Source organism: Urocampus carinirostris, chromosome 17, assembly GCF_059441175.1.
Source record: "Urocampus carinirostris isolate Australia breed hairy pipefish chromosome 17, RoL_Ucar_1.0, whole genome shotgun sequence".
NCBI lineage: Eukaryota > Metazoa > Chordata > Actinopteri > Syngnathiformes > Syngnathidae > Urocampus > Urocampus carinirostris.
The window spans coordinates 26,155,609-26,178,806 of record NC_142365.1 but is presented as its reverse complement, the minus strand read 5'-3'; the positions used below and the strand labels follow the sequence as shown (position 1 = coordinate 26,178,806).

The following is a 23,198-nucleotide window of genomic DNA, read 5'->3' as shown; positions in this document are numbered from 1 at the left end:
GTATGTTTTTCCAGTAGAGCATGGTGCAGCCCAGGGCACATGGTACCACACAAGCCGACCCAATCTGACCCAATTCTGACAGTGAAGCCCCAAAGCAGGTCAACTGTGGGTTAATATTATGGATGGCGGGCATGAGCATATATGAAAAATGTTGCTAATTTGGAGTATGTCGGAAGCACAATGTCACAAGATGCATTCTTTCACCTTTAAGAATTAATGACTACACTCCAGATGCACTTTGCCGTATGCTCCATATCGAATGAACGCTGTTTTATTTATAGGTTGCATCAACAACTCATTTGAAATAATCACAATTCTTGTCAATAAAATGCTACTTTTCTGTTGAATTCTGAACGCTGCGGCTTTAAATACAGTGCGGCTAATTCTTTTTTTTTTTTTTTTTTTCGTTGCGGCATGCAGGAAAATGGGGAGCTGCTCTTTTTCACAAGGCATGCACTCTAAATACAAAACACCGCTGTGACATCTTGAAACATTTATGGCGCTCTTTTAGAAGAGAATTTATTCGATTTTTTGGGCTCTCCTTTGTAATCAACATCTTGAATGGTCACATGAGCCGTGGCAGATAACTTTCAGTAAGCTGAAAACAGTGTCAGGTTGTTGGGGGAGGGATTTTGGGGGCTTCAGCACAACATTGGTGTTCTGAAGTTAAATGCTAATTTAATTGTATGTCTGTTTAAGCCTATAGCTTTCAAAATTATGTTTCTTTCTTACGTTTGTGAATGCGGCTGTCAAAACCAGAACAGAAACAGGACCCACTTGCGTGACGTTTACCACAAGTTTTATTGAAGGAAAGAGGAAGGGCAGCACCCACGATCCAGTGTTCGCTGGGGGCGGGAGGAAAATCGCTCTCGTACTCGGATTGTGATCCGAACACGGAAGTGGATCTTCCGTAGCGAGCGATGGCGGTGTCAGGGACGGAATGCTGTATTGTGGTTGGGGTCAAAACGGGTCGTAGCTGGAGACAAACGGGAGCAAAAAAGGCTTGCCTAGTATAGAGATTCACAGACGGACTGACAACAGGGGATTGACAGGACTGGGTTCAAATACTGACAGGGAGCCAATCAGAACCCGTGGCAGTTGGTGCCAAATGAGCAGGCACAGCTGAGTCACATCAGTAATCATGACAATGGCTTTTATTCAGGTGCGCTCTGAGGTTCAGAAATGTTGGTAGTACTTTGTCTCAAGACGCAAAAATTGGAAAGTTCTTATTTATTATTGTTTAAATCTTAAAAATAGTTATCATAACTGATGCAATCACATTAGAGGTAAGATGCGGGCCTAAAAAATTTAGCTTGACCCGAGTCGCGAGTATATAAACCCGAACCCGACGGATTAACTTGATGTGATAACTGAGCCCGAAAAAAAACTGATGCTTTGATTCCGGCGGTGAGTACTTCAGCGCCAAACCGTTCGTTTCGGCTGAACTATGCAGATTGAGGTTTACTTGGGGTCGAGACCCTCAGATCAAGTGTGCACTGCTAGTGCAGCGCCTAAATGAACAGTTTAGCATTAAAGTGCGCATCTCGGTGACGTGCGGTGAACGAAAGTGACAAACAAAATGGCACCGAAAAGAAAATCAAATTCTGCAGATTACAAGCTGCAAATAGTGAAAGATTTGGCTAAAACGCAGAAAGACGGTTTGTAAAGCTTGTAAGCTATTGGCAAGAAGCAGAAATGATGTCTGACGTGAGGGAGGTGGTAGGGGGAAGCCGCGCGTCTTTTACCCGAACACTGAGAAATAATTTTTGGGGGGATTTAGTGATTCTGAGTTAAATTGATAGTTCTGTGAGCATTTTCTGTATCTGATGATTACTTGAGTAAAAGTAAGTGAATGCTCAATAGATGTTCCACGAAAGGGAGAAAAAAAACGGCGAGAGAGAAGCCCGACCGGCCCGACTTAATGATTAAACTTTTAACCCCAAACCCGGCCCAAAATTCTGGCCGGGTTTTGGTCAGGTTTGGTCCCAGGCCCTAGATCTTACCTCTAAATCACATAATCTCTCCTAGCTTAACTATTAGTAGCTTACATAATATGACTTCAGCGATGGTCTGATCTGCTATATTCTGTTGAAAATGGACCATCCTTCCTTTTATCCCTTTGCTACACCATACGTCCTCATTATAGTCGAATGCCAGCTGCACCCTATCACACTTGACCTCAAGCAAGTTGTTCCCTTAATAAACAAACCACCGTTGGCCCTTATGTTTGCCAGGGTTCGTCTGCGTGCTTAAAATCCTTGAACATGCCTCAATTTCAATGTTTTGTTTTCAAGGCTTGAAAAGGGCATGCATGCAGTTTGGGTGAATTGCTTGTAAATGTTTAAAATTGTTGGCATGTTTCTCAACAAGTCTGCTTCAAAATGAAGGCAACGCTTCTTTCCGCTGGCTTCGCTTTGCCATTGCATTTCATCCCTTTTGATTAACGGCAGCTGGCGTTAGTTTTTATGGGATGGTCCTATGAAGTGTCATTGCCCCCTACGGATCGTATCCAAGATGAGAGGTGCATGCTACACCTGAAAAGGGCACTATGAAATGTGTATTAACACAAGTATTACGCATAGTTAATTTTTTTATCATGGGCCATGCAAAAAATTAAGGTAGTGTTTCCAGTGAAGAATTTTAATGTGCAGAACTTCGTGGACCTGAAAATGTAAGTTACATATATTTACCCAACGCTTACTTGCGGAGAAATTTGTCACAAAATATCTACAGTCGTATTGTTCAGGTCCACAAATATATTTGTGATTTACTCAAGATCTTAAAATCATATTTCTTGTTAAATGAAAGATCTAAAATTGGATTTGTAAATTGCAGTTATATTGGATGCGGTGCAAAATTTGTGATTCACACACAATTCTTCTTTTCGTATTGGAGAAATTGACTTTGAAAGTCCTTAAAAAGTGCTTGAATTTGGCCATGAAAAAATGAGTTCAAACCCTAGTTTGCAATCAAAGGCCATGAGTCTACAATGGGGTTTTGTCCAAATTTTGGCTTGAGGATCATTTTCAGCAGACTGCAACATAATCTCAAAAAGTCATTCAGTGGGCCCGCTACATACGAGCTAGCCTATTTACAAGAAATTCAAGATACGAGATGTCTTTAGAGCAAAAATCTTTCCTGACATACGAGAGAAAATCTAGGTTACATGAATTTCCAGATGCTCCTTTACTACTTTCCAACTGATCAATTGGTGACTGTTGTGCAAAAAGGTTTTACAATGCAAAAGTTATGACCCTTCCTTGCTGTCTTTAAATACACTCACCGGCTACTTTATTAGGTACACCTCCCCAACTACTCGCTTACCCTTAATTTGTAAACAGCCATTCACATGGTGGCAACTCGGTGCATTTAAGAATGAAGACATGGTCAAGAAAATCTCCTGCAGTGTAAACCAAGCATCAGTACGGGGAAGAAAGGTCATTTGAGTGACTCTGAACTTGGCATGATTGGTAGTGGCAGAAGGGATGGTTTGACTGCTGATCTACTGGGATTTTCGCGCACAACCATCTCTAGGTTTTATAGAGAATGGTCTGAAAAAGAAGAAATATCCAGTGAGTAGCAGATCCGTGGGAGGAAATACCTTGTTGATGCTAGAGGTCAGAGGAGAATGGCCAGTCTGGTTTGAGACTCAAATAGCTACCCGACAACCAAGGTAGGCAAAAGAGCATCTCTGAACGCACAGTATGGCGAACTTTGAGGCACATGGGTTACGGCAGCAGAAGACCACTCCTTTTAACTAAGAACAGGAAACTGAGGCTACGATTTACACAAGCTCATCGAAATTGGACAATAGAAGATTGGAAATACGTTGCCTGGTCTGATGAGTCTCAATTTCTGCTGCGACATTCAGATGGTAGGGTGAAAATTTTGGCGTCAACAACATGAACACATGGATCCATCTGACCTTGTAACAACGGTTCAGGCTGGTGGTGGTGGTGTAATGGAGTGGGGAATATTTTTTGTCACTCTTTTGTCCCATTGGTACTAATTGAGCATTGTTGAAACGCCACAGGCTTCCTGAGTATTGTTGTTGACATTGTCCATCCCTTTATGACCACCAAGATAATGCGCCATGTTATAAAGCTGGAATCATCTCAGACTGGTTTCTTGAACATGAAAATCAGTTCACTATACTCAAATGGACTCCACAGTCACCATATCTCAATCCAATAGAGCATCTTTGGGATGTGGTGGAACAGGAGATTTGCCAAATCTGCGCCAACTGTGTGATGCCATCGTGTCATTATGGACCAAACTCTGAGAAATGCTTTCAGCACCGTGTTGATTCTATGCCACGAAGAATTGAGGCGGTTCTGAAGGCAAAAAGGGGGTCCAACCCGTTACTAGCACTGTGTACCTAATAAAGTGGCCTGTGATTGAACAGTTCAAAAGTTTTTGGGTGTGGAGCTTTGTAAAGATCTAGTTTTTACTTGTATCTATCTACAGGTATATCTATATGTTAAATTTAATAATTCATAACAAGTAAGTACCTAACTCACTTTTTTTTAGGCCCAATTGAGATTTTTGCCGGAATCGTCTTTCCCTTAAAAAGCTGCACTATCCGTATCCAAGTAACTCAACCAATCATAGAGCAGATAACAAAACAAACAGCATTTCTGCCTAACTTATGATCTTGTCTTAAATAATTTTCTCTTGAGCTGGGTATTTCTTAGCAAAAATCATTTATTTTTTTCTACACTTTACAGATTTTTAAAGATCCAAATATGCAAATTACACCTATTCTCTGCACCGCTTATCCTCAGTAGGGTTGCGGGGGGCCCATCCCAGACACTGGGCAGGGGACACCCTCAACTGGTTGCAGGGCACATGGAGCATGGAGACATACAAACATTTGCACGCATAAGATGCTAATTAATTATTTCAGATTAATGTTATATGTATACATCAGGGGTCTTTAACCCTTTTCAAGCTGAGAGCTACTTTTTGTTACTAATTAGCAGAGTTTGATATGCATTCCTAAAATGGCAACTTATCACGTTATTACTATGTTGTTACTATGCCATTACCAGTAAAGTAGGGTAAAAATAGACTCAGTCAACTACTTAAAGCTTACTAGAGACACTCTTACTAGACAATAAAAAAATCACACTGACCCAGCACTGATGAGCTATTATCAGAACAGTTCCGCGGGCACCTCAGCTTTTTTTGGGGCACCGTGGCGGGCACCACCCTGTAAAGTATCCTCTTTGAGAGACTGCAAAGCGTCACGTTTCTGCGGACGAGCAATAGGCATTCACAAACCAAAGACAAAAAGCCACAGACAAAACTAACGCTAACTCTTCTTGAACTAACCTTGGTTCTTTTTCATGACGAGTTAGAGTATTGTTGCCAAACATAATCCGAAAATCTCTACTGATACTCATTTGCCCCATCAGTTCCCTACAAAAGCCCTTTTATGTAACTCACTTAATCTCATATTACCGTGTGTGATTACATTGAATTCACTGTTTATATCCCTGAACTAGTTGTGTAAGATCCTGACCTTCCAAACCTTCCTGAAACATGTGAAAGGCATCGATAGTAATTTCCATCATACTTTACATTAGCCATAAAGAGACTGCTGTCCGTCAGGCAAGCGAAGAGTATCGACCGGAAGCTGGTCTTTATGGCCGCTCGTACGGCAATAAAACAAGGCTACAGACGTCTTTTAGGTTCATTGATTCACTGGAAAATTCCACTCCTGAAGTAGCAGCCTTTGCTTTAATCGGCACTGGGAATTGACACCCCATTAAATAAACTAGAACTGTAAACAAAGATACTCAGCATGTGCAGAAAAAGCTGTTTCTAAGTACTAAATAACATACATAAGTCATGCACTTCGACATGGTAGGCCCGTAACAATACTCTATAACTATAACCACGAAGACGTTAATAATCTATACTTAAAGAAGAAAAGTAACGATAGATACCCCAACTCTTGTACTAAGTTAAAAAAACATAAAGATATTTACTCATTTATTCATTTCTTGACGTTGTAGGCATTTACTCATTTATCAATTTCAACTGAGCAGGAAGTAAATTAATAAGTAAAAATACTAATATTCTTGATACGTATCCCCACAAAAAAAGAAGGGGATAAAACAATTTAAAATTTAATGACAGAAATAAACATCATTCCAACTAGGCAGGTAGTGAAGGAGTTAAGACAAACACATACAAATGTATTTTATTAGTACATTCACTGTATGTATGTGTGTGTATTTATATATATATATATATATATATATATATATATATATATATATATATAAATATATATACACACACAATATTATATGTGAAGAAAATATTATATGTGAAGAAAATTCAGTTGCCAATGTTTACTTGACCAGTTGTCTTAGGTTGTGAGTTAGATTTAATTTATTGAACAGTATAAACTGTTTACTGCTGATTGTTATTTTATTATACTGTTTACTGTTTATTATTGTTTCACTTCAAGTATAAAATAAATCTGTTGCTGGTGAGGTGCAATAAATATTACAAGGTTCTATAACACGACTATCTTGTTCTCTATTCAACTGACATGAATACTGCTGAGAATATTTTAAATTCTTCGACATCAACAAAATCTTTTTAAAGTAAGTGAAATAGTTACTTTCCCTGGTAACGAGTTAGTTTGACAATAGAGTCGTTCAGTTACTACCTCAGTTACTCTTTTAGAAGAAGTACTGCGTAACTATAACTAATTACTTTCTTAAAGTAACGTGCCCAACATTGATTATTACTATGCGCTACGCACGTCGCAGGCAATCCTCATCTCTCTTTGTCTCTTGTGATAGACAACTTGTCTAGTGTCCATTATGTATATGTAAATATACTTTTAAATGATATTGAAAATTTGCAAATTAATCCTTATTTTAGCTAAATATTCCCGTAATCTGATTACGTCTTTAGGTCTATAAATGGAACCAAACACAACTACGTTTTTTGTATGCTAATGCCGTAAGGCCCTTACATGTATTTCCTTTACCCCCCAAGCCTGTATCATTCTTGGAAGATTGTGCAAGACCATATTGTGCGACATTAGGCCTCGTTGCATGCTGCGTGCTGGCACATCCCCACTCATTACAAGGCCAATGATTGGTCTATGTGAAGATGTCTTTTTTTCCATATGAAGTGCACAACAGGACACCCTGTTCAGCAGTTTTGGTTCAAAATCAAGAATTACTATGACAAGAATAGCTTGTGTTGCAATGATGCAAACAGAAAAATAAAACATTGCCTGAAACAACCCACAAATTAGAGTGGACATATGAGATAGAAACCTATTATGAGTTTTCTAATCTGTCCAGCACACAAACTTGATTTATGCCAAATATTCTTATCATTCTTTCCCAAAATCTAAAATTATTAGTACTTTTCAGGCAACGACTTGAGTGCTGTATAAAAACACTCAATATACCACAAGAAAATGAAATCATCTTTTTTTTTCCCCATCCACTTACCAACTCGAAACGCCAAATACTGTCAAAACCAGAACAGGAGGAGGACCCAGATGCGTTACATTACTCACAAGTTTATTGAGATATAGAGGAAAAACCAGCGCCAGCGATCCGGTGCTCGCTGGACGAGGGAGGCAAGTCGCTCACAGGATCGGAACGTGTTCGGAATGCGGAAGTGGATCCTCCGGAGCAGGAGATCAGAGTGTGGTCAAAAGGGAAAAATGGGTTGTTAGCAGGGACGGGAGATCAGAGCGTGCTCGGTGGTCAAAAACAGGTCGACAGCTGGAGACAAACGGGAAATCAATTAGGAAGACAATTAGGCTACGGATGAAGACGGGACCGACGGGTGCCAGGGTCAAAGTGCTTGCCTATCGTATGCAGAGGTTCGCTGACGGACTGAAAAGGAGTGACTGGCGTCTGGATATAAAGGGGAATCAATCAGGCAACTAGCAGCAGCTGGCGCCAAATGAGCGGGCACAAGTGAGGGCAATGAATAATCATGACAGATATATACATGAATAGATGTTTTCTTCCCCACCTCTACTAAACTAAATAAGAATGTGAGGAAATGGACCTGTGAGAAAATTACAAAAAATAAAGGAAATCTTAAATATTTTGAAATTCAAACTTAAGACACTCAAAGTGAACAAATAACTTCTTTTTTCCTTCTCATTTTTTGCCCAGCCTGGTTTTTGAGGGTACCTTTAGCAGCAAGACGGCAGACAATCATGTCAGCTCCCTACTGCTGAGCCTCATGTAAACTAAATAGAAATACCTACCAATGAGAATTTAAATAACATATGTTTCAGTCATATATTTTGTCTTATTATTCATACCAATGTTGTTGTTTTTTTTACCAACAGGAAGCACTAAATAATACACAATGTCCCTTTAAGGGTCATTATCACTCATCGAAGGCCACCAACTTGCTACCAGTAAATACATCCAATATTAAACTTGTTTTGATATTCACAGATTTTCCTAAATTACAGTATATTTCCATTAATTGTTTTCATTATAAAATACCAAGGTGTGGGCAGATTTTTATTGTTTTTATTCAATTATTAATTTCATTTACATTTTGCTTCTATGTCAGGGGTGTCCAAACTTTTCAGAACGCGGGCCATATCTGGTAACCTGAAAATGTGTGAGGGAGGACTATACAGCCTGGCATTCTTTCGTGAATTCACCCTCCATGAAAAGTTTGCAGTGCTTGGCGACCTCATAGCTCGTCTCTGTAGCATTTTCATTTGACTCAGATAGTCTCTGAAAAAGCGGTGCTGTGCCATTTAAAACAGCTTCCAATTGTTTCACGTGTTCACAGCTTTCGTGTTTAGTTAGCTTTTTGTAGTCAGCATGTTTTGTCTGCCACTGCCTCTTGATAATAAATTCTTTGAAAACCGCCAGTCTCTTGGGAAATTAGGCAGACGCAGTTGTTTCAGATTTAGGTAAAAAAAAGAACAACAACTGCCATTTCCACTTGTCCTGGAAGCGGGGGCCGTCACAGTCAAGGTTTTTGTGTATTTATTTACATAAGCCATGTCAGAAATGAAAAGGGCTGAAATTCTCTCAGAAAGGTGGCCAAACGGCTACTGCCATCATCTGGTGAAATGGTGATTTTATTTTTTTGGGGGTACAAATTTATTTTTATTTATTTACTGTTGTCAACATTACTGCCGGGCCACATATTATCATTTTTATGACAGATGCCGCGGGCCAGTAGAAATTTGATAACGGGCTGTAACTGGCCCCTGGGCCGGAATTTGGACACCCCTGTTCTTTGTACGAGCGTTTTACTGATATTATTTTCTAATTTAATTGTGGTATCTAATAAAAGGGACAGGGAAAGAGAGCGAGTGAGAGAGAGAAAGAGACAGACAGACAAGATGGACAGATTGAGAGGGAGAGTCAGAGAAAGACTGAGGCAGAGAGATAATTGATTGACAGAAACAGGGTGAGACAGAGAATGCCACAGAGATATAGAAACAAAGACAAAGAGGGAGAGACAGACACAGGGTGACACAGGGAGGGACAGAGCGATAGAGGAATAAAAAGGAGAGATTTGGTTTTCCAACCATGTCTTGCTCATGATTTCTATTGATAATTGCAGGTCTTGTCTATTTTTTTTTTACAAAACTTTATTGAAACAGGGAACAACAAATTATTTTTCGCTAATTATGATAATTTATTACCTTCAGTTTTGGGAGTTTTTGGATTATCGTGAGTGTTTTTGTAGGTTTCTTTTTGATTAAGGATATAGTAATATAATATAATATTCAAAGGTTTTTTTTTTTAATTGTAAAATTGAGATATTGTTGCTGCTCTAATACCTGTACTTACAGTATGTAACAAAATGAGTACACCCTCACATTTCTGCAGAGATGTATTGATACAATATGTTAGCGTGCGCCGTTAGACACTACAGGTAAGAGCGGGCCTAAAAAATTCAGCATAACTCCACCCGATTCGCGGGTATATAAACCCGAACGTGCCCAAACCCCACAGATTAACTTTAAATCAAGTGTGCACTGCAAGTGTAGTGCCGAAATGAATGCTTTGGACGACGACGAAAAATGAAGTATAACTGAACGAATTGACATCGAAACATCAAATTCTGCATATTACAAGCTGCAAATAGTGAAATATTTGTCCGAAAAGCAGAAAGAAAGTTTGTAAAGCTTGTGAGCTATTAGCGGGAAGTGGAAATGACGCCTAACGTGAGGGAGGTGGAAGGAGGAAGCAGCACTGAGGATAAAACTGTCTTTGGATTGAGTGATTTGGAGTTAAACTGATCGTTTGGTAAACATGTTATTTATCGAAATAATTAGTTGAGTAAAAGTAAGTGCATATTGTGCAAATCCTCCATGAAGGGGAAAATCAAGCATCGAGCGAGAAGCCCGGCCAGCCCGACTTTAATGATTGACATTTTAAGCCCTAACCCGGCCCGATAGTCGGGTTCAGGCCCGGGCCCAAGATCGTACCTCTTTTAGACACTGCCTAGTTTGTATGTTGCCCTGCGACTGGCTGGCAACCAGTCCAGGGTGTCCCCTGCCCACTGCCCGAAGATAGCTGGGATGAGCTCCAGAACCCCCGTGACCCTACTGAGGATAAGCGGTGCAGATAATGGATGGATGGATGAATAGTTTGTATGTAGTGACTCGTGTGTAATCTTCACGTACATTCGATCGACAAGCCGCAACCTCTGGATTGTTTGCCATTTTCCTTAGTCGAAGAGCTCGGCCAATTGTACGGGGTGCCTTGACTCCAAAATCTGCTTGAGATTAGTTTGCTCTTTTCACTAGCACCTTCTGGAGACAAAGTTTGCTGTCACTCGGTATAAATCCATAATGTGTCCAAAATACTGTATAAAAATTCTTAATAATATCAGAGGAATATGTCATATTCGTGACAGCTCTCGTCATTCACATCAAAGAGCCGTCTCTCAGAGCCGTTTCGTTCGGGATCGACACATCACTATTGCAGTATGTAACACTGGCTGAATGTGAAATGTTGATGCTTGCACAATCGACACACTGTGGTTTCGTACGCGTGTCCTTGAAAACCATTGTGTAATCAGTCTTTGTGCTGTGGCCTCTTGGTCCATCTAAAAGCGAGCCTAAGTCTTGTTACGTAATCCCTCTCTGTTTGTGATTTGAATCCCTTCGGTGCGCTGATGCTAGTAAGTGCTTCTTTCAACCAGCAACGTCCCAGTCGTCAGTCTTTGTGCTAGGAATCGGTTTTCTCCTCCCGGCTTGTTTAAAACGGAGCCATCTGAATGGAAATATGTGCAAAACTGGAAGTCGAAGTTACCTTATATTTCAACCTACTTATTCTCCTTTAATTATTATGCTACATGTAAAGCTTGCATTGCCTTAAAGCAGGGCTGTTAAACTTATTTTAGCTTGTGGGCCACATGGTAAAAAAAATATTCTCACAGAGGCCGAAATCGTGGATTATAAAAAAGAAATAGAAAGAAAGGGAGAAAGAGAGATTTCATCCATCCATTATCTGCACCGCTTATCCTCAGTAGGGTCACGGGGGCAACTGGAGTCCATCCCAGCTATCTTCGGGCAGTGGGCAGGGGACACCCTGAATTGGTTGCCAGCCAGTTGCAGGGCACACCGGGGACAGAAAACTCACTTGCTCATTCACACCTAGGGACAATTTACATAACACGCATGTTTTTAGAATGTGGAAGAAAACTGGAATGCCCGGAGGAAACCCATGCAAGTACAGAGGAGACCATGCAAACTCCACTCAGGAAGGTTCTATCTTATGACCTCAGAACTGTGCCACTCACGCACCACCACTGCGCTGCCCAGAAAGAGAGAGGGTGAAATAAGGAAAGAAAGAGAAAAAGAGAGAAAAAGAGAAAAATTGAGAGAGACGGAGATAAAAGAAGAGGGAGAGAATAAGAGATACTTTTTCAGATAATTTTACACACTAACTTGCACACACACACACATCTATATATATATATATATATATATATATATATATATATATATATATATATATATATATAATTCTGGCAGCACGGCGGCGCAGTGGTTAGCATGTGTGCGGCACAGTTCTGAGGTCATGAGATTGAGCCTCCTGTGTGGAGCTTGCATATTCTCCCCGTGCTTGCGTGGATATCCTCCAGGCACCCCGGTTTCCTCCTACATTCCAAAAACATGCATGTCAGGTTAATTGGCCGGTCCATATTGTCCCTAGGTGAGAATGAGCGAGCGAATTGTCTGTCCCTGCGTGCCCCGCGACTGGCTGGCAACCAGTTCAGGGTGTCCCCTGCCCACTGCCCGAAGATAGGTGGGATGGGCTCTAGCGCCCCATACCCCCCCCCCCCCCCGACCCTACTGAGGATAATCCCGACCCTACTGAGGATAATCGGTGCAGATAATGGATGGATATTAAATTCTCAGTGCTATACATAAATTATCGAATCCCAAAAAATAACTATTTACAATCCTATTTTAACCAATTTAAAAACAGATCCTCTGAAAAACTCGCAGAAAATATATATTAGAATAAGTAAAACAAAAATCAAGTGATTGAATGCACTCTGTTTTGGAGAAATCATTATCATTAAAATAAGTCCAAATTTGGCTCATTTTTGTGCTTCTTCTGCGACATAGCCAAGCTCTGCGTGCATTTTTAAAGCAGAACAGCAGAAGTTATGTCAGTTTATAGCAGCCCATTGACACAAATAAATCATAGATAAGAACCGCTCAAAATAGCAGTATGTAAGTGTGTGCTAGCAGCATGACAGACTTTATTTTATCCATCAAAGTCAACAGAAAAATGTTCTTTTAATCAGCCCCGTATTTTATTCCTTTGAAGACACTGGAAAAATTAGCCTTGAAAGTGCTTGGATTTGGCTATGAAAGAGGTGTACAAACCCTGATTAAAACCATCACGATAAGAAAAGCCTGATCACCATTTGGTTTCTCTCTTCACAGAAGCGAATTTAAAGCGTATAGAGACGTGAAACCTGCTCAGATGATCCGGGCCAAGTCCCAGTACCTGCCTCCGGACGAGAAGACCAGGCTGGAAACTAGCTATAGCGCGACGTTCAAGGGACAAGCCCCGCTCGACAACAGGGCACAGGACAGGAGGAGGATACGCAGTTTGTATAGCGAGCCATACATCGAGCCCATTAAACAGGTGAGCACTGCTCGGAAGGGGAACTTAAAGGAACAGTGTGTAATATTTAGAGCCTCCTATTGGTACAAAAAACTTTCATTGATTTCAAATTACATCAATGTTATTTTTTTCAAATATCATACATAGAAAATTTTTTATGTCATAGTGGAATCCCTACCTAGAAGTCGCCGCTATGTTTTTCTGGCATCTTGTTGCTACGCTGTGGCGCTGGTTTTCGTTCACATTAGGCAACAGTGTCATCTAGTGGTCAAATATTACACACTTGGGGTTTAAGATAATACAAATGTTCTTCAAGAGACATTGTCGTCCATTATTAGTGTAAAAAAAAACAAAAAGAGAAAAAAAGTGAGAAAGAAAGAAAAACTAAAAAAATATATATCAAAAGACAAAAAATAAAAGAAAAAACATAAAAGAGCGCACCCTAGAAAGAAAGAGGGGGGACATGTTTTTTGCTAACAAGAGGAAGAAAATATAGGGAAGAAAAAGAAAAGTAGGGGAAAAGAAGAACAATGAAGTAAAAGTAATAAGTAAGGAAAGAAAGAAAATGAATGAAACAAAACTGGAAAAAAATGCAGTTTTTTCTTCCTTCTTATTTTTTCATTTTCTTTTCCTGTTCTTGAGTTTTACTCTTGGTGTTTTTTCCTTTTTTACTTTTCTTTTTTTGTCCTTTTTCTTTTCTTTTTCTTTATTTTTTCTTTATTTTTTTATTTTTAAATTTCTCTTCTTTTCACAAGTAATAATGTGTGTGTTTTGGTCACTTATTTTGTCTTATCCCATGGTGCTCTTAGCACTCGTTTTCGGTGGCACGACAGAACACGGACATCTAGTGGGAAAATAATACACACTGTCCTTTCAACTTTCATATTAATACAGGGGCCTCAATTGCCCCACAGGGTGGCGAGTTTGAGGCCCCTGCTTTAAAGCAAGTAAATGAATCCGAAGAGGCAATCTGAGTCGAAAGAGCCGGTTATTTTTGGCGAGCCCGGTCGAAAGAGCCGCTTCTGGAAAAAGAGCCACAATTTCAGTCGCTAGATCACACAAACTCACATCTGTCTCTCCCCGTCCTCAGGTGGACAGATCCACGGTCCCTCGCACCAGAGCCAAAAAGGCCGGAGCAGGGGCCAGGGCCGGGCCCCCAGCCTCAAAAGCCAAAGAAAAGCAAAGCGCGGCGCTGAGGGGCTCCGGGAAGACCACCTCGGAGAAGCAAGCGGTGGGCCGGCCGGCCCTGCAGGTGGACAAGGAGAAAAGTAAAGAGATGAACAACAAAGTGGCTGAAGCGAAAGAGTAAACTCCATTTAGCACCTTTCATATTCTTTCATTTTGGGGGGAGTCAAAACAGAGGCTGCCAAATGGCTTTTCCCTTCTGTTCCCATGCTTTTATTTCTTGCTTCATTCTTATTGGTTTCCGCTACTTCCGGAGATGTCATTGTCCAATTCTGATGCGTGCGGGGCATGTGTTACCGTATTTTCACGACCATAAGGCGCACGTCAAGGTCTCCGATTTTCTTCAAATCGTGTGTCATGTGAAGCGGCGGACATATCTGAGGACACCGTGATGCCGCAAAAGGGTGAGGTGTGGGCATTTCTGGCAGAATGAGAGCCATGACGGATGGCAGGTGGCACTTGAGCGCACAGCAGTTGAGTAGCAGTTGAGATGAAACAAATACCGATAAACACCAAAGAAGAATGGAGCTTTTTACTTTGGTGATTTGCAGTGAGGAAAATAAGTATAAACTATAAAGAAAAATCCAGAAATCACAATGCATGATTTAAAAAAAATGTGTGTGATACAGCTGCAAATAAGTGTTTCAACACCTGCTTGGTTTAGTTCAGGGGTCAGCAAGCTTTTCGGTGCGGCGTGCCACTTTCAAATTTCCTTGTAAATCAGTGTGCCACACCAAGATTAATGACTCGTACAACATTTTTTTTAATATCCAACAGAGCTGTCATTTTACACCAGTCCAAATATACAACATGGATAGACATTTTAATCGTATAACTCAGTGTTTTTCAACCCTTTTTGAACCAAGGTACACTTTTTTTTAATAAAAAAGTGGCACATCGTCTTTGAAAATGTTTGAAAATGAAGTTATGTCAAATATTTTGCTGTACTACCTCATAAGCAGATAATTAGTATATAAAAAGAAGAAAATAATACTTGATATAAAAAAAAATGATGTGCTTTATGTTTTTATTTTTTACAGTGCAATTTTAAACCGCTTTGTTAAACAAATTAAGTTATTAAATGTACTGTGCTACCTCAAGAGCAGATAATTAGTACGTAAAAAGTATATAAAAATCTACTGCCACCTACTGATATGGATGACCATTATAGTTCCTCATCTGAAGAGTGTTAAAATACTGAATAATGGCCTACAGTTTTGGAAAGATAAAATTCCAGCGGCACACTAGTATAACTGACCTATTTATCTTCCACTATTCTTGTTCATCAATTAACTAAAATATGAATATGAACAACATGTGGCTTCAACTTTTTACCACAAGAATTAACCATTCTTCATCAACAATAAACTACAATCATAAAACAAGTGCTATGGACAGCTAACATACCATTAATCAATGATATCTTGTAATATAAAATATCAAAACTTGAAATAACAGCGGCAATGCAGAAGGCACGCGCTCGCACACATGCGCATGCGCACACACACGCTTCTTTAAAATGTATCGCTATTATTACAGACTATTATTACACCATCCCCTGATCTAAAACCTACATGAGGGCAGGGAAAAACTCAAAAACCTCAACACGAGGAAAATGAAGAAACCTTGAGAAGGGACCGCACATGTGGTAATCCCCCTTTCAGAATGACCAGGCAGCAATGGATGTTGTAATAACAAATAATACACAGATATTGTCAACAAAAAATGTAGGTTATTCACATGCTATCTAGTAGAAGTGTGTTTTAAGCTTAGATTTAAATATTTCCACTGAGGTTGCAGATTGGATCTCAGGGGGAAGAACATTCCACAGCACCGGTGCCTGGATGGAGAACGCTCTCGAACCCGCGGAACACTTCTTGGCTCTTGGGATCACCAGTAGACCAGCGCTCTGAGAACGAAGGCTACGGACTGGAACATAGGGGGAAATTAAATCTGAAAGATATGAGGGAGCAAGTCCATGCATGATTTTGTATACAACATCAGAACCTTAAAATCACATCTTAAGCTAACAGGGAGCCAATGCAGGTTAGCTAAAATCAGGGTAGTGTGATCAAACTTTTTTGTCTTAGTTAAAAGCCTCGCTGAAGCATTTTTTACTAGCTGAAGACTCTTGATTTTGGACTTTGGGAGACCGGAGAGTAGTGCATTACAGTAATCGAGACGGGAAGTAACAAACGCGTGAATTATAATCTCCGCATCTGACTGGGACAGCATAGGACGAATTTTAGCAATGATGCGCAGATGGAAGAAAGCTGTTCTAGTAATTTTCTTCACGTGTGTTGGAAAGGACCGATCGGGGTCAAATATGACACCTAAATTTTTGACTGAGTCACTCTGGGTGATATTACATTTGTCAATCTTCAGAGCAGTTTTTGAGAACAAGTCATGGCATTTAGATGGACCAATCACTAACATTTGGGTTTTCAGAGTTAAGGAGCAAGAAGTTGAGTGACTTCCACTCTTTTATCTCAGTGAGGCAAGCTTCCAAATTTCCACAATTTAGTGTGGAAGATTCCTTCATCGGAAGATATAGTTGAGTGTCAACTGCCTAGCAATGGAAACTGATATTATACAGGCGAATAATATCACCCAATGGAAGCATGTAAATGCTGAAAAGAAGGGGGCCAAGAAAGGAACCCTGCGGAACACCACAGGTAACACTAAAGGGCTCAGATGTCAACCGATCTCATATTTGCTCTCGCTTTATTTCCAAACTTGTATGCTTGCCTGTGTTGTTGTAAGGCGGCCCCAAGCAAATGGCACCTGCGCCCTATCCTGCGGTGCGCCTTGTGAAGTAATAATAATAATAATAATAATTTCCTTTGTATTGTCATTCTTTGTAACAATGTACACAGAACGAAATGTCGATACACCTGACCCGTTGTAGCGAGCCGATGCAGCCGCAGCCAACAGAGGGCGCCGCCATTTTACCAATGTTATAAGTCTTAGGTATGACTCGGCCGAGGCGCGAACCAGCGACCTCCCAGTCTCAAAGCGGGCGCCCTACCATCTAGGCTACTGAGCTGGAAGTGTTAAATACAGTAATAGAATCAGCTACGGAGTCCGCGCCTTTCAACACGGTGCGCCCTATGGTCGTCAAAATAGGCTCTTTTCTGTTTTTCTTTCTTCCTCCGCTACTCCCAGCCAACCGCTCTGCCGACTTCAGTTGCTATGGCGACGGGCCGCCTCAGCCCGCCAATGCAACAGTAGTGGGCGAATTGCATGAGCCAGAAAGCAAAAACGCTTCTGCCGCTCGCCTCCATCCACTCAAAAAATGCTCCCTACGAGTTTATCAAAGATTATTCCCCATTTCAAAGAATTTTGAACTTTGAGCATCTTTGATAAATGGCACGCTGGGTTTGATGGTGATCGGTGTCTCTTTTTTCATCTTTGCTGCTGTTTGTTTTCATGCTTTATTGATGACTGTATGCATGCTCATAAGAATTATATAAGAAATGTTTGTCTTATGATGAAAAATGTACATTTGTTTGTATCTCCTTGAAACATGGATCAAATTCGTAATCGCATCTCAGTGAATACTATTTCTGGGGGTCCCAGTAGACGATTTGGATCCCCCTTGGGGATTATGCATCAAATGTACACATATATTGCATTTGGAATAAAATAGCATCCTTGTAGTTATGGGAGAAGACTAAAGTGCAGCTAGGAAACACTGTACAAAGCTTTCAGTGAACATAACCAATGTGATTAGAACGCCATGACGGTTAATCTTATCATAGTACACCAATTATATTCATTGGATGTTGTACACTATATCTTGCTCTCATAATATTGTTTGAGTTGACCATGTTTCCTTGTCAAGTTTCAGGCTAACTTAGTGTTGTCAGAGAATTGTGAGTGATTGATGATTGCCATATGTTCGGATCAGGGGTGGGCAAACTACGGCCCGCGGGGCACATACGACCCAGTGGGGTTTTGAATCCGGCCCTCCAAACCAAACTGATTAGAATATCACGACGATGGTAAATAAAGTGCTGCCAATAAACCGTGTTTTTTTTTTTTTTTTGGGTGCCAACCGTCCGTATTGTCCCTTTGTGTGTCAACATAAAAAATACTTAATACAGAAATACTAAAAAAATACTATAAAACTCAATTTAGTGTTAAAAAACAAGGACCTCATAAATCAGTTCACTTTTATTCTGAAAAAAAAATACTATGGAAATACTATAAAAACTACTTTAGTAGTACTATAATACACAATACTATTGCAGAAATAAAACCCCATATATACAACAAAAGTACAACTACAGTAATATTACAAAAGTACTAAAGAAATATGGACAATATTATTATGGAAAAACTACTAGAATTTTACAAAAATACTGCTTTGGAAATAATACAAAATTAACATTACAAAAGTACTAAAGAAATATGGAAAATATTACTATGGAAAAACTACAAGAATTCTACAAAAATACTGCAATAATACTGCTTTGGAAATAATACAAAAATACCACTACAGTAACACTATAATAACAAATGATAATAGAGAAAAAATAATAAAGAAAAAGTACTAAATTCTACTATGAAAATTTGACAAAAATAAAACTACAGTACTATGCAACAAAAATACTACAGCTATACTACTGATATACAACGGATAAATCTACTATGGAAATACAACCAAATACAGCAGAAATACTATTAAACCAAATGTCCAATTTAGTGCTAAAAACAAGGACCTCATATATTATTCAACTTTCATTCTGAAAAGGAAAAAAAAATACTATGGAAATACAAAAAAAATTATTTTAGTAGTACTATAATACAAAATACTATTGCAGAAATATCACCCCAGATATACGACAAAAGTACAACTACAGTAATATTACAAAAGTACTAAAGAAATATGGACAATATTAATATGGAAAAACTACAAGAATTTTACAAAAATACTACAAAAATACTGCTTTGGAAATAATACAAAATTAACACTACAGTAATAGTATACCAAATGATACTAGAAAAAAAATAATACAGAAAAAGTACTAAATTCTATGAAAATATGACAAAAATACTACAAAAATAAAACTACGGTAATACTACTACTACTAAAAATACTACATAAATACTAACAATTTCTCATAGTGTCTAAACACTGCACCTTTTATGCAACAAAATACAACAGCAATACTTCAAAAATACTATAAAACCAAATGTCCAATTCAGTGCTAAAAAAAATATAAAAAAAAAATAAGGACCTCATATATCATTTCGCTTTCATTGCGAAAAGAAAGAAATTCTATAGAAATACTACAAAAACTACTTTAGTAGTACTATAATACAAAATACTATCATAGAAATACTACCCCAGAAATATAAAAATAGTACAACTACAGTAATATTACAAAAATACCCAAAAATATGACAAAGTACTACTATGGAAAGACTACAAAAAATTCTAAAAAGGTACTACCAAAATACTGCTTTGGAAATAAAACAAAAATACCACTACACTAATACTATGGGACCAAATGCTACTAGAGAAGAAATAATACAGATAATGTACAAAATTCTTCTACGGAAATATGCCAAAACTACTACAAAAATAAAACTACAGAAATACTATGCAAAAAAAAATACTACAGAAATACTACTGATATATAACAGATAAATCTAGTATGGAAATATTACAGAAATACTCCAAAAATAAAAAAATAAACCTACTGTAATACTAAAAGAATGCTACAAAAAATACTACCAATATACAATCAAAATTCTACAATGGGAATACAATAAAAATACCTAAAGAACACTAAGAACATACTTTAATGGAAATACTACCAAAAACGACTGCAGAATTTCAAAAAAAAGACAAAAAAATACCAAATAGATGCAACTACAGTAATACTTCAAAACTCAATATCAAATTTAGTGCTTAAACCGGGACGTAGTATATTATTTTGATTTCATTGTAATTGTTTCAAAACTAATCGATTACAAAAGAAATATAAAACATTTTGCATGTATATTTATTCATGAATGAAAAAAAATCATTTATGTCTCCAAGATGGGCCCCTGGGCCAAGTTTTTGAACCCAATGTGGCCCCTGACCCCCAATAGTTGCCCACCCCTAGTTTAGATAGTAAACGTTATGTAGTGAAGCAAACACAATTCTAAAATGTAAATCTTTGATTTTTTATTTTTAGGTTTCTTTAGTGTTTTATATAAGTGTTTTATTTTGTAATGATGTCATCAGAACAATTTTATGCATTTAATCCACGTTAGGTATTGTAGAGCAAGGGTCGGGAACCTATGGCTCGCGAGCCATATATGGCTCTTTTCATGAGTATAAATGGCTCATTAGTGCAATACTCAATGTTTTTATACATTTGAGTCCGACTGTACCATCCCAGAGCCGAGCCTGCGAGGCAATACGGAATTCTAAAATGGTTCAGTTCGGTATATATAGGACACAATTTTAACTACAATCAAGTTGTCACACCAACAGACTTCATTTTGGCAGTTAATCGCTAAATAATCCTTTATATTCATGCTCATTCAACAAGCTATGTTCATTGTTGAGACACTTTATTATGAAAAGCCACAGAACATTTTTAAACACCCAGAAGCTCTTGCAAAAGCACCTACGGCAGTTTGATTGGGTGAGCAGTGGGAAAGGGCGGAGCAATACACAGCACAAGACGCACGCATTCGTTCTTCTCGCCCAGCGCCGTCTGCACTGCAGGTAAATACGTTGGTGTCCTCGTTTGCAGTATTTTGTGAAATTTTTACCAAAGAACTTTGCTCGCACCGTGTTTTGAAACCATTATTTGGAACAAAAATGACAAAATGAGCATCAACACTCTTTAGTAACTGCAGGAGGGAGACAAATTTGTCATGATTGCCCATTGCCCTCACCTGTGCCCGATCGTTTGGCTCCAGCTGCTCATTTCCTGATTAGTTCCCCTCCTATTTAAACTCAATGCTTCTATTCACTGGTTGTCAGTCCCTCAACGAACATCCGCACTTGCAAGGCAAGCATTTTTGACTCTTGCTCCCCAAAAGAGTCGGCCAAGAGAGACAGACAAAGGGAGAACGTGTGAGAGAATAGAGAGAGAAAAATGAAGAGAAAACATAAAAGAAAGAAAGAAAGAGACAAAGAAAGTGCAGAAATAAAAGAGAGAAATAGAGTGAAATAGGGAGAGAGAAAGAAAGGAAAGGAGTGAGAAAGAGAGAAAGTGAGAGAAAAAGGAAAGGGCGAAAGGGAGAGACTGAGAAAAAGATATGAGAGAAAGCAAGAAAGTGAGAAAAAGCAAGAGCAAGAAAGAGAAAAGAAAGAAAGAAAAAATAAAGAAAGAAAGAGAGAAAGAGAAATAACTATTTAGAGAGAGAGAGAAGTAAAGAGCAAAAAAGACAGAAATAGATTGAGAGAAAAATGGATAGAAAGAGAAAAAGAGAAAAAGGAAAGAGAGGGAGAGAAAAAGATGAAAAAGAAAGTGTAAGAGAGAGAGAGGGAGAGAGAGAGAGAAATAAATAAAGGAAAAAGAAAATGAGGAAATAAGAGAGAGAAATAGAGTGAGCATGATAAAGAGAGATAGAGAAAGAAAGGAAAGGAGTGAGAAAGAGAGAATGTGAGGGGGAAAAGGAAAGGGCAAAAGAGAGAGAGAGACTGAGAAAAAGATAGGAGAGAATGCAAGAAAGTGAGAAAAAACAAGAGCAAGAAAGAGAAAAGAAATGAAGAATGAAATAAAAAAGAAAGAAAAAGAGAAAGAAAAAGAGAAAGCTATATTGAGAGAGAAGTAAAGAGAGCAAAAAGGCAGAGAAATAGATTGAGAGAAAAATAGATAGAAAGAGAAAAAGAGAAAAAGGAAAGAGAGGGAGAGAAAAAAAATAAAAAGAAAGTCTTGTGAGCCATATTAAAACCCATAGTGGGCCAAATCCATCCTACGAGCCGCCTGTTTCACACCTATGGGCGTAGACAAAAAGAGCTGAAGAGAATCAGTTCAGATGAGGAATTTTATTACAACGTTACAAAATAAAGTAAAACACAGTTTCCCTCGGGCCGGCTGATCAGGAGAGCGTTTTACCTCACCGGGCATTGAAAAATGGCTGACCACGATGCAACACGAAACAGGCAAAGAAAGGAACTCACATCTTCACAAGGGACCTTCGTTAATACTAATAATAATAATGCTGGATTTTGAAAGTTGTACAATAAGATAAGGGCTGACTCATGCGAACTCCATTGCCGGGAACGTACTGATATAAAAGGATACATTCAAACATCACACGAATAAATACTTCATTCAAATATTTGGATGAACATAAAAGCAATTATAACAGCGAAATCAATAATGGGATTATCAAAGTAATTGAACTGCACTCTCACAACTGCGATCAATTATCTCCGATCGCATATTGCTGTGAACAAGGACCGGCACACTGGCGGCTCCTTCGCCAATACTGTGTTCCCAGACAGGAACTGCACTTTTGCGGCCACTATCCATTATCCCCGATCCAATATTTCTGCGAGTGTGACAAGGCGCAAGGCTAAAATGACATGTACGCTTGTGGCCACGACCCGTTATCGCCAATTAAATATTGCTGAGAGCAATTTTTTGGTCATTGCCTAGCTGCTCATTTTTTTCAGGTTCTTTTTCAAGCTGAAATGAACAGCACCCGTTCAGCAGAAATCTATTATCTCCGGTTGTGCATGTTGGGAGGGGGTACTTGGTGGATATTTGCATATGGCGGCGATTCTGGTCCCCATTAACAATAAACCAATGATAGTATTGCAAAAATGTTACGATGCTCTCTCTGTGGTGGGAGGTTGAAGAGTGTAATTAAGCCTCAGTTATTATGTTTACTTAGCAATTTTTTGCCATTAAAACCGGGTCTGCT

At 38.9% G+C, this 23,198-nt stretch overlaps 1 protein-coding gene across 3 annotated transcripts in view; it reads left to right on the top strand.

Moving 5' to 3' along the window:
- map6a (microtubule-associated protein 6a) overlaps positions 1 to 23,198 on the top strand; it is a 40,513-nt gene that overhangs the window by 7,094 nt on the left and 10,221 nt on the right. For 2 of the 3 annotated variants that reach the window (XM_088320864.1, XM_088320863.1), the window contains exons 3-4: positions 12,944 to 13,148; positions 14,218 to 14,432. In XM_088320864.1, the coding sequence (XP_088176990.1) occupies positions 12,944 to 13,148; positions 14,218 to 14,432 (420 nt within the window). The remainder of the gene's footprint in view (positions 1 to 12,943; positions 13,149 to 14,217; positions 14,433 to 23,198) is intronic. The other variant, XM_088320865.1, reaches the window with a different exon arrangement.